The 13,065-nt window shown below is 43.1% G+C and overlaps 1 protein-coding gene across 2 annotated transcripts in view; it reads left to right on the top strand.

Moving 5' to 3' along the window:
* Nucleotides 1–13,065, top strand: part of saraf (store-operated calcium entry-associated regulatory factor) — a 53,708-nt gene that overhangs the window by 38,572 nt on the left and 2,071 nt on the right. Inside the window, exons 5-6 of one of the 2 annotated variants that reach the window (XM_070899281.1) lie at nucleotides 4,857–4,972; nucleotides 11,020–11,108. In XM_070899281.1, coding sequence (XP_070755382.1) covers nucleotides 4,857–4,972; nucleotides 11,020–11,069 — 166 coding nt within the window. In that variant the 3' untranslated portion in view covers nucleotides 11,070–11,108. The remainder of the gene's footprint in view (nucleotides 1–4,856; nucleotides 4,973–11,019; nucleotides 11,109–13,065) is intronic. The other variant, XM_070899363.1, reaches the window with a different exon arrangement.

The following is a 13,065-nucleotide window of genomic DNA, read 5'->3' as shown; positions in this document are numbered from 1 at the left end:
GCCAGAACCACTCTGCTCGAGACCTCATTACAGCCTTGGAACAAACACAGACAAAAGAGCTGAATTCCCGAGATGAGGTGAGAGTGACTGCCCTTGACATCAAGGCAGCATTTGACCGAGTGTGGCCTCAAGGAGCCCTAGTAAAACTGAAGTCAATAGGAATTGGGGAAAACTCTCCACTGGCTGGAGTCAAACCTAGCGCAAAGGAAGATGGTTGTGGTTGTTGGAGGTCAATCATCCTAGTCCAGGAAATTGCTGCAGCAGTTCCTCAGGGCAGTGTCCTAGGCCCAATCATTTTCATCAATGACCTTCCCTCCATCATAAGGTCAGAAGTGGGGATGTTTGCTGATGATTACACACTGTTCTGTTCCATTCACAATTTTTCAGAAAATGAAGCAGTCCATGACTACATGCAGCAAGATCTGCACGGCATTCAGACTTGGGCTGATAAGTGGCAAGTAACGTTCATGCCACACAAGTGCCAAGCAATGACCAACTCCAACGAGCTGACCAACTCCAACGAGCGAGAGTCTAACCACTTCCCCATGATATTCAATGGCATTACCATCGCCGAGTTACCCACCAACAGCAGCCTGAGAGTCATCATTGACCAGAAACTTTACTGGACCAGCCACATAAATACTGTGGTAACAGGAGCAGTTCAGAGGCTGGGTATTCTGCGGCGAGTGTCTTACTCCCCAAAGCCTTTCCACCACCGACAAAGCACAAGTCAGGAGTGTGTTGGAATGCTCTCCACTTGCCAAGATGAATGCAGCTCCAACAACACTCAAGAAGCTCGACACCATCCAGGACAAAGCAGTCCGCTTGATCAGCACCCCATCTACCACCTTCAATATTCACTCCTTCCGCCACCGGCATAGCGTGGCTGCAGTTGGTACCATCTGTAATTCGCCATGGCTTCTTCGGCAGCACCTCTCAAACCCGCAACCTCTAGCACCTAGGAAAAGGGCAGCAGGCGCATGGGAGCACCATCACCTGCAAGTTCCCCTCCAAGTTACACTCCATCTTGACTTGGAAATATATTGCCTTTCCTTCATCATTGCTGGATCAAAATCCTGGAACTTCCTCCCTAATAGCACTGTGGGAGTACCTTCACCACAAGGACTGCAGTAGTTCAAGATGGTGGCTCACCACCACCTTCTCAAAGGCAATTAGGGATGGACAATAAATGCTGGTCTTGCCAGCGATACCCACATCTCGGAATGAAAAAAATAATTTTGTTCACTACTATAACCTCTTCCTTGTACTCTTTCCAAAGCTCTGATATCCTCTAGTGCCCCGAACTGCACATAGTCCTTCAAGTGTAGGCTAACCAATCTAACATCACTTCCTTGCTTTTATATTTAGTGTTCCTATAATGAAGCCCAGGAGCATATTTGCCTGTTCATGGCCCTTCCTACCTGTATTCTTACCTTTAGAGATCTATGTATCTGCACACTACATCTTTCTGTTCCTCCACTTTGCAAAGGATCTCACCATTTAGGACAGTGTTTTCTAGCATGTTTGTCACTAGCTACGTAATTGGGACCCAGATTTGGCTAAATTAATTTCTAATTAATGCATAAAAAGAGTAATAATCAGCATTGTTGCGCATGTGATCTCAATACTCGTATTCACACAGTGTATGCACGTGAACTTTAACCTTTTTGTGTGTTGGTAAAATAGACAAAACGCAGAATATGCGAGTGTTTTTTGTTCATAGTAAACGCTTTACTTCCTGAATGCTGAGAAATTTAAGTAAATATACACCTGAAGTAGATTTGCCTCTATTGCGAGTGCGTATGTAAGGCATCTTGCACTATAATTAGTGCATGTGACTAAAACTGTCGCTGCAGCCACACCGATGGCAGCAATTTATATTAGCTTAAACTGATACAGGGTCTATTACCTTTCACTGTCCTTTTGGCCAAAATGTCTCCTCTTCGACCACCTACCTGCTCATTCCCCTGACCTCCTGCAATGTCTTCATTCTTGCTCGCAGTTCGCTATGCCCATTAATTTTGTAGCATTGGCAAACTTCAAAATCATTCATTATGTGCCTTCATCCACATCCTGAAAAAGGATGGAAAACAACGGAGGTCCGAGCACAGATATCTGAACACACCACTACCTGCATCCTGCCAATGCTTGCTATCCCCTAGCCATTCCCTTCAATACCAAATTGCTTAATTTTGTAACATTTCTCCTATGTAGCACCTTGTCAGATAGTTTCTGAAAATCCAAATAAACATCCATTGCATTCCCCTTAGCTGTACATTTCTGGGTTCCTTAAATAAATTTCATTAATTTGGACGAGCACGCTACAAATCCCTGCTCACGGTCCCTGATTAACCCATGTCACTAAGTGTTCATTTAATTTAATTCTGTGTTATGGACTATAAAGCTCTTGTGTTCTAAGTCCAGTAAAAAAAAGTCCACTGCTGGCCTGGCCCATTTTCATATGGAAGCCCCTCCTGGTAATTTGAATAGGCTACAGGCAATGCCCTTTAAAAGATGTTGGGGTACGTAGCTCCTTTAACGGGCTACATGGCCCATTCAAATTTCTGCACATGCACGCTTTTTCCATTTATTAGCAAGTGAGTCAACTGCACGGGACCTCCAGACGGCTGCACTGCTTAACAGGAACAAGGAAAACTTGTCCAGAGATACTTGTAGCACTTGGCAGTGTATCAGAACATTTGTCAGGGTGCAACTCTTTTTCTGTAGTCTGCAGCTAGCCTCTAAAAGGGAAGTTGGGATGGAAACAGAAAAGTGAAGGACTTAGCTATTATAGCCTCAGTATCTGAAGTAGACGAAAGAAGGATGGCTGTATTTGGCCAATCTCCAGTAAACGGTCATGTATTGGAGTCCATAACTCATCTGGGTCAAGGCAAATAGAGGCTTGCTAGTATCAGAAGGAAGATGGTGCACACCTCTCTTGTGGAACCCATCTAGGATAGAGCAAACCTAAGTTGGAAACTTCTGCATCCTCTGAGGTACGATTTCAAGCATTGTGAACATCTATTGCTCATCTGCACACACTTTCATGTACCAATGCTACATGGCACCCATCTTTTGCGAGTGAATATGGTGGATGTGGGGCAGAAAACTTTTCAGTGGCGGTAACGACAATGGATGGAGACGTTAATCCTCATATCCCAATAGACATCCATCTTGTGCTGCTTTTTTTCTTGGGATCGAGGTGACATGGATACGGCTGCATTTATTGCCCGTTCCTAGTTGCCCTGAGATGGCGATAGCGAGTCTCATTCTCAAATTGCTGTAGTTTCAATAAGGTGTTGGGTAGGAAATTTCAGGATTTTGACTCGCTGACGATGAAGGAATGATGATGTTTATTAATGTCAGGATGGTGTGTGACTTGAAGGTGATGTGTTCCTATTACATTGTTTCCCTCGTCCTTCTCAGTAGTAAAGGTCGGGGCTCTGGGAGGTGTTGAAATAAGCTAGCAGCGGCCTGAACGGTCATTACTTACCTTCGTGGCCTCCTACCTCAGCCTCATTGATATGAGAATAAGGTCCAAGGCCTAATATCCTGCCTTCTCAGTCCCTACCATTCATGCACAGAGTACGTACCCTTCTTGTGTTTCCCACATTACAACAGTGACTACACTCCAAAAGTACTTCATTGGCTGTGAAGTGCTTTGGGATGTCTGATGGTCATGAAAGGCGCTATATAAATGCAAGCCTGTCTTTTCTTTCTTGGGTGGGGGGGGGGGGTGGTGGGGTGGGGGGTGGTGGGGTGGGGAGTGGGATGGAGGGGGAGGGGCGGTGGGGGGAGGGGAGTGAGTCCCGAATATCTCGACGTGGATATTTTATTCTCTCCTCTTAGAATGCTTTCTGAAACCTTATCAACAATAGTCTCACTTGGCTTGTAGTTTCCTCAGTTTTCCATGTGTCTGACTTATTCCATGGGAATTCCATCCAGGAATGCCCATTTATTTATAAGGTTTGATGTTATGTTAGTTACTTTCCAAAAATTCCCCAAAGATAGTGGCAAGAATGTGACCAATTTCACTAACTTGCTCAGCTCATGGCATCAGGAGTAATCCTGAGATACCTTCCCTTGAGCTCTTGTACTTTAATCTGAAACTTAACCTCTCAAATTCTCTAAGACCTCTGTCTGGCGCATACTTGCCACTGGTCTTCGGGCCATAGAAACATACTTGATGTGAGCTGCTGGCGTTGGTCATGCCTCCTTCAGGTAAGTCCTGGGAGGGCAATTGGAGTGGGCGACGGGTTATGGCAGTGGTGGAGGGAGGGCAGCGATTGCGATGGTCTGTGGAGTCGGAGGAGCACTCCTGATCCTCTTGGCTCCATAGGCTATTTTTTTAAACTTTCCTGGAGTTGGCTGTCATGGGGGGCCGGTGAAGAATCCTGAGCGGTGCAGGCTTGACGCCTATCCACTCATCGCTGACAAATGTCTCGATAAGGTTCTTCAATGAGCATTAGGCCCCTCATTTACATATTTAAGTGGCCTAACACTGGTTTTCGGCATCTGTCCTGGACGACTTTAAAAAAAAAAATTACCCCACCAGTTTAGCATTAGGACCAACGACTACGCCGATTGGGCACAGGCAGTCCCACTGTTAAAATGGTCAGCGCTGCGCCCATTGTACTCCTGAAAAATGGCGCAACGCATACCAGTTCCTACCCTTATAGATTTTAGACGATACCAGGGAAAGCTCATGGAACGACGATGAGTGAAAGGGAATACGATTTCCTCTGCTTTTCGCACACCTCAGTGTAAACACTTTGAATATTTATGGCAGGTAAACTTCATTCTAATCAAAAAGATTGAACAATAAGTAATAATGTTCTTGAATCGTCTCCTTTTAGATCACAACCAAGCACTTCATACTATCCATACTCCCCGGGTTATTCTGCACATTACCCACATCAAAGACAGGAGACTAATTGGCAACCTGAAAGCACAGGAACCAGAACAACTTCAGGTAAACATGGTTTCATCTCAAATATGATGTAGCATTTCTCACCATGGTTTTATTGCTTTTCATTTTCCTCAGTTGTGACCAAAATGTCCTTTTAGGTGCATTCTAGTATTTGGCTGCCCATTTGTAATATTGCAACTCCTGGGCGGAATAACTTGTAAAGTGGAACTGAGGTTTACCATGTATGCTGAGTCAGAGCAGTAACAAAGTACAAGTTAGGTTTACTTACCCCTATGTAACAAACTGGTTCTTACCTGCATACATCTTGCACACAAAGTTTGAATTTTTCATTCAATGTCTTCCTTTTGAGGCAGCATTAGGTCTGCTGCTGGAGAAATGGCAGGAAGGCAAGTTCTGTGACGATTGCCAGTGCAAAATAAAATATTTCTTTTACTTTTTCCAAAACTTTGAAACAAACTGAAGATTGACTTCTCAAAGCTTTCTGTCAGGCAAGTTTCACATTTAAACTATTAACGACTGGTCCTTTTGCCTTTTGTTAACCTTTATACAATGCATGTTTTTTTTGTTGGCAGTACAAAATGAAGTATTTCTTTTTCTTAATGCAAAAGTTTAATAGTTCTTGTTTTTTGTAAAGTGGTTGAAACCTTGCTGGAGAATTAATTTGAATTATTGGGTTCCTCCTTAGTGGCTGCTGTCCCTGTCAATCACGGCAAGGTCCTTTCCACTTTATTTAGCTACAAAGGCACTTAAAAACACTTCTCTTCTGCTGGGTGATGTGCAATGAGAAAGGACTAATTAGCAATCTTGTTGTGCGAGGCCCCTTGGGGAAGAGTGACCATAATATGGTAGAATTCTTTATTAAGATGGAGAGTGACACAGTTAATTCAGAGATTAGGGTCCTGAACTTAAGGAAAGGTAACTTCGATGGTATGAGATGTGAATTGGCTAGAATAGACTGGCGAATGATACTTAAAGGGTTGATGGTGGATAGGCAATGGCAAATATTTAAAGATCACATGGATGAACTTCAACAATTGTACATCCCTGTCTGGAGTAAAAGTAAAATGGGGAATGTGACTCAACCATGGCTAACAAGGGAAATTAAGGATAGTGTTAAATCCAAGGAAGAGACAGAAAATTGGCCAGAAAAAGCAGCAAACCTGAGGACTGGGAGAAATTTGGAATTCAGCAGAGGAGGACAAAGGGTTTAATTAGGAGGAGGAAAATAAGAGTATGAGAGGAAGCTTGCAGGGATCATAAAAACTGACTGCAAAAGCTTCTGTAGATATGTGAAGACAGACGTAGGTCCCTTGCAGCCAGAATCAGGTGAATTTATAATGGGGAACAAAGAAATGGCAGACCAATTGAACAAATACTTTGGTTCTGTCTTCACGAAGGAAGATACAAATAATCTTCCGGAAATACTAGGGGACCGAGGGTCTAGCGAGGAGGAGGAACTGAAGGGAAATCTTATTAGTTAGGAAATTGTGTTAGGGAAATTGATGGGATTGATGGGAATAAATCCCAGGGGCCTGATAGTCTGCATCCCAGAATACTTAAGGAAGTGGCCCTAAAAATAGTGGATGCATTGGTGATCATTTTCCAACAATCTATCGACTCTGGATCAGTTCCTATGTAACACCACTTTTTAAAAAAGGAGGGAGAGAGAAAACCGGGAATTATAGACCGGTTAGCCTGACATCAGTAGTGGGGAAAATGTTGGAATCAATTATTAAAGATGAAATAGCAGCGCATTTGGAAAGCAGTGACAGGATCGGTCCAAGTCAGCATGGATTTATGAAAGGGAAATCATGCTTGATAAATCTTCTAGAATTTTTTTTGAGGACGCAACTAGTAGAGTGGACAAGGGAGAACTAGTGGATGTGGTGTATTTGGACTTTCAAAAGGCTTTTGACAAGGTCCCACACAAGAGATTGATGTGCAAAATTAAAGCACATGGTATTGGGGGTAATGTATTGACGTGGATAGAGAACTGATTGGCAGACAGGAAGCAGAGAGTCGGGATAAACGGATCCTTTTCAGAATGGCAGGCAGTGACTAGTGGGGTGCCGCAGGGCTCACTGCTGGGACCCCAGCTATTTACAATATACATCAATAATTTAGATGAAGGAATTGAGTGTAATATCTCCAAGTTTGCAGATGACACTAAGCTGGGTGGTGGTGTGCGCTGTGAGCAGGATGCTAAGAGGCTGTAGGGTGATTTGGACAGATTCGGTGCGTGGGCAAATGCACGGCAGATGCAGTATAATGTGGATAAATGTGAGGTTATCCACTTTGGTGGTAAAAACACAAAGGCAGAATATTATCTGAATGGCGGCAGATTAGGAAAAGGGGAGGTGCAACGAGACCTGGGTGTCATGGTACACCAGTCATTGAAAGTTGGTATGCAAGTACAGCAGGCGATGAAGAAGGCAAATGGCATGTTGGCCTTCATAGCTCGGGGGATTTGAGTATAGGAGCAGGGAGGTCTTACTGCAGTAGGTGAGGCCTCACCTGGAATATTGTGTTCAGTTTTGGTCAACTAATCTGAGAAAGGACGTTCTTGCTATTGAGGGAATGTGGCGAAGGTTAACTAGACTGATTCCCGGGATGGCAGGACTGACATATGAGGAGAGACTGGATAAACTGGGCCTGTATTCACTGGAGTTTAGAAGGATGAGAGGGGAATCTCATAGAAACATAAAATTCTGACGGGACTGGACAGGTTAGATGCAGGAAGAATGTTCCCGATGTTGGGGGAGTCCAGAACCAGGGGTCACAGTCTAAGAACATAAGAATTAGGAACAGGAGTAGGCCATCTAGCCCCTCGAGCCTGCTCCGCCATTCAACAAGATCATGGCTGATCTGGTCGTGGACTCAGCTCCACTTACCCGCCCTCTCCCCGTAACCCTTAATTCCCTTATTGCTTAAAAATCTATCTATCTTTGACTTAAAAACATTCAATGAGCCAGCCTCAACTGCTTCCTTGGGCAGAGCATTCCACAGATTCACAACCCTCTGGGAGAAGAAATTCTTTCTCAACTCGGTTTTAAATTGGCTCCTCCGTATTTTGAGGCTGTGCCCCCTAGTTCTAGTCTCTCCCACCAATGCAAACAACCTCTCTGCCTCTATCTTGTCTATCCCTTTCATGATTTTAAATGTTTCTATAAGATCACCCCTCATCCTTCTGAACTCCAAGGAGTAAAGACCCAGTCTACTCAATCTATCATCATAAGTTAACCCCCTCATTTCTCGAATCAGCCTAGTGAATCGTCTCTGTACCCCTTCCAAAGCTAGTATATCCTTCCTTAAGTAAGGTGACCAAAACTGCACGCAGTACTCCAGGTGCGGCCTTACCAATACCTTATACAGTTGCAGCAACACCTCCCTGCTTTTGTACTCCATCCCTTTCGCAATGAAGGCCAACATTCCATTTGCCTTCCTGATTACCTGCTGCACCTGCAAACTAACCTTTTGGGATTCATGCACAAGGACCCCCAGGTCCCTCTGCACCACAGCATGTTGTAATTTCTCCCCATTCAAATAATATTCCCTTTTACTGTTTTTTTTCCCAAGGTGGATGACCTCACACTTTCCGACATTGTATTCCATCTGCCAAACCTTAGCCCATTCGCTTAACCTATCCAAATCACCTTGTAGCCTCTCTGAGTCCTCTACACAACCCGCTTTCCCACTAATCTTAGTGTCATCTGCAAATTTTGTTGCACTACACTCTGTCCCCTCCTCTAGGTCATCTATGTATATTGTAAACAGTTGTGGTCCCAGCACTGATCCCTGTGGCACACCACTAACCACTGATTTCCAACCGGAAAAAGACCCATTTATCCCGACTCTCTGCTTTCTGTTCGCCAGCCAATTCTCTATCCATGCTAATACATTTCCTCTCACTCCGCGTACCTTTATCTTCTGCAGTAACCTTTTGTGTGGCACCTTATCGAATGCCTTTTGGAAATCTAAATACACCACATCCATCGGTACACCTCTATCCACCATGCTTGTTATATCCTCAAAGAATTCCAGTAAGTTAGTTAAACATGATTTCCCTTTCATGAATCCATGCTGCGTCTGCTTGATTGCACTATTCCTATCCAGATGTCCCGCTATTTCTTCCTTAATGATAGTTTCAAGCATTTTCCCCACTACAGATGTTAAACTAACCGGCCTATAGTTACCTGTCTTTTGCCTGCCCCCTTTTTTAAACAGAGGCGTTACATTAGCTGCTCTCCAATCCGCTGGTACCTCCCCAGAGTCCAGAGAATTTTGGTAGATTATAACAAATGCATCTGCTATAACTTCCGCCATCTCTTTTAATACCCTGAGATGCATTTCATCAGGACCAGGGGACTTGTCTACCTTCAATCCCATTAGTCTGTCCAGCACTACCCCCCTAGTGATAGTGATTGTCTCAAGGTCCTCCCTTTCCACATTCCTATGACCAGCAATTTTTGGCATGGTTTTTGTGTCTTCCACTGTGAAGACGGAAGCAAAATAATTGTTTAAGGTCTCAGCCATTTCCACATTTCCCATTATTAAATCCCCCTTTTCATCTTCTAAGGGACCAACATTTACTTTAGTCACTCTTTTCCGTTTTATATATCTGTAAAGCTTTTACTATTTGTTTTTATGTTTTGCGCAAGTTTACCTTCGTAATCTATCTTCCCTTTCTTTATTGCTTTTTTAGTCATTCTTTGCTGTTGCTTAAAATCTTCCCAATCCTCTAGTTTCCCACTAACCTTGGCCACCTTATACGCATTGGTCTTTGATTTGATACTTTCCTTTATTTTTTTGGTTATCCACGGCTGGTTATCTCTTCTCTTGCCGCCCTTCTTTTTCACTGGAATATATTTTTGTTGCGCATTATGAAAGAGCTCCTTAAAAGTCCTCCACTGTTCCTCAATTGTGCCATCGTTTAGTCCTTGTTTCCAGTCTACTTTAGCCAACTCTGCCCTCATCCCACTGTCGTCCCCTTTGTTTAAGCATAGTACTCTTGTTTCTGACACAACTTCCTCATCCTCAATCTGTATTACAAATTCAACCATATTGTGATCACTCATTCCGAGAGGATCTTTTACGAGGAGATCGTTTATTTTTCCTGGCTCGTTACACAGGACCAGATCCAAAATGGCTTGCTCCCTTGTAGGCTCTGTTACATACTGTTCTAAGAAACAATCCCGTATGCATTCTATGAATTCCTCCTCCAGGCTACCCCCTGCGATTTGATTTGACCAATCGATATGTAGGTTAAAATCCCCCATAACTACTGCCGTTCCTTTTTCACATGCCTCCATTATTCCCTTGATTATTGCCCGCCCCACCATGAAGTTATTATTTGGGGGCCTATAAACTACGCCGACCAGTGACTTTTTCCCCTTACTATCTCTAATCTCCACCCACAATGATTCAACATTTTTTTCATTGGAGCCAATATCATCCCTCACAACTGCCCTGATATCATCCCTTATTAACAGAGCTACCCCACCTCCCTTCCTTTCCTGCCTATCTTTCCGAATCGTCAGATACCCCTGTACGTTTAATTCCCAGTCCTGGCCACCTTGCAACCATGTCTCTGTAATGGCCACCAAATCATACCCATTTGTAATGATTTGTGCCGTCAACTAAGGATAAGGGGTAAGCCATTTAGGACCGAGATGAGGAGAAACTAATTCACTCAGAGTTGTTAACCTGTGGGATTCGCTACCAGAGAGTTGTTGATGCCAGTTTGTTAGATATATTCAAGAGGGAGTTAGATATGGCCCTTATAGCTAAAGGGATTGAGGGGTATGGAGAGAAAGCAGGAAAGGAGTACTGAGGTGAATGATCAGCCATGGTCTTATTGACTGGTGGTGCAGGCTCGAAGGGCCGATGGCCTACTCCTGCACCTATTTTCTATGTTTCTATGAAAAGCAATGAACCATTCTTGCAGCATAAAGGTGGGTTTTTTTGTATGAGCTTGAAAATTGCATTAATTAAGATTGTTTTGCCTGTTATGAGCTGATTTTTGTTTGTTTTTGAAAAATTGTGCATTTTCAATCAGTAAACACACTAATAATGCACTGAATGCTTTAAAGGCCAGAAACAGCACAAGCGAGTAAGTGATAGGGTGGTGCCAGACTGTTGAAAAGTGGACACATGCAAGTTGGGGCAGGAAGACTGACAGGTGAGATTTTAGAGAAGGGAACACTCAAACAGGTCAAAGGCAGGCACTGGCAGGAACTTCCTCTTCAATGCTCCCAGGACCCCTTTCCCATTTCACAGGTCCTGGCCTAGTGCTTCCAGAGCCCCTCTCTGCAATGTTCCTCAACCCCAGGGCCCTCCTCCCTGTGATCCCAGAGCTGCCCCATATGCTGATAAATCAGGGACTTTGATACTAAAAATGATAAAAACCCATACTCATCCTGAGCAAAATCACAGGTTATTGGCTTTCCTTTATCTAACATCTATATATATATATAAAACTAGCAGAACTCCTATGGAAATGTACATGTTAGGCTGAGGAACACTATCTCTTCCTCAGCTGTCTTTGTTGTCCTCGTGTTGTTGATTCTCTCTCCATCTCCTCTTCCATTTCTTTTGTCTTCTCTTCTCTCTCTTTCCTCTTATGCTTCTTTTTCTGTTTTTTTAGTTCTTCTCTTTAAAGGTATGTTATAGTGGTATGTTGTGGTGGGTTGGGTTGAGGTGGGGAATGGAACAGCCAATGGCTACAGGCTGCATTTTCTGGCGGGGGAATGGGGGAAAATGTGTCCATCAGTAACTTCCTTCCCTTCCTTCACCTCATGTTCCCATCTTACTTTAAGGATTATCCTCTCCCCTTCCTTTTACGTCTTCACTCCAAATGCTCTGCCACTCTTTCCCCCATTGCTACTGTTACCCCAAGTAACCTACTTAACCCCTGTATCCTCCCCTCCATCCACTGCCCCTCACCTCCACTTGCTTACCCCAAGGGCTAATTGTCAACAAAATACAGGTGAGATAATTCAAGGCTTTCTGTTTGGTTAAAAATTCGACTCATTTTTCAAAAATTAAATTAGAATGAGGATAGTCTCTCTGCTTAATGTGTTTTGTAAAGTTTATTGCATACACCACAAAAGCTACACACACAGGTTTAAAAAAAAGACTGAAATAAACTTTACCTGACTGAAGCCTTGGAAATTTGATCTCTAGCTTTTTTTCAAATAATTTTACAACATAACAGAAGAAAATCTGCTAAAAGCTTGGAAAAAATGCGTCAGTAAAACTGACTGAGTGCTACTGATGCATCCTGGGAAATAGCAACACAGCACCACTTGTCTCCAACTAACATTCGCAACTGTAGGCAAAAATTGTCAAGTCCAAGCTCAGACTTTTGGGAGAGGCTGATGCCTTTTTAGTTAAAAATATTTTAATGAAGGCATTAAAAGGCACAAGACAATTCAGTGGATAAATTTAATCATGCTATTGTAAAATATGTAACTTTCTGAATGTTTTATTTGTTTAAAACTTTCTTTTAGAAATAAATGTAAGTTATTGAGAAATAAATTGGCAGTTAAAACTTTTTCCAGAAAGCTTTTTGAGAGATTTGTGGGGAAATGATAAAACAGCATGACATGGTGGTGTTACAGCGAATCATGACAGGTCATTTATCAGATTTAACATTGAAAATCCTATAACCTGAGGGGGGTTACAGAAAATGTATCGGGTAACTGTGGACATTTTAACATTGGAAATGTTTCCATAGCAGTTTTCAATGGAGTGCGTGACATGTACCAGCCTTCATATGTTGTAGATTCCATGAGATTTGTTTACACCTCTGTCCTATAGTTGCAATTTAATAATGCTTTTGTAACATTAATAACACTTGGAGCTAATGCCTAAAGTGTAATGTTAATGTCTGACTCTATTAAAAGGTAACATCCATGCCTGCTGTTTATTCCCCCATTACTGTGGTGTGAGTTGCCCAGGTCCACCTGCTATTCTGGTATGTCATAGCTAAAGTGCACAATGGAGTCAAGGTTCTGGTGTAAGTGCTGCATTGCGCCCACAAGTGACTTGCTCTCGTGGCCCAGCCAGAGTATGTGGGGTCGGGGGAGGTCAATTTTTTCAAATATTGCCATTGGGTGCCCTCACCTCTATGGGTA

Source organism: Pristiophorus japonicus, chromosome 1 (genome assembly GCF_044704955.1).
Source record: "Pristiophorus japonicus isolate sPriJap1 chromosome 1, sPriJap1.hap1, whole genome shotgun sequence".
Classification (NCBI taxonomy): Eukaryota; Metazoa; Chordata; class Chondrichthyes; family Pristiophoridae; genus Pristiophorus; species Pristiophorus japonicus.
This window is presented reverse-complemented; position numbering and strand designations above follow the sequence as displayed.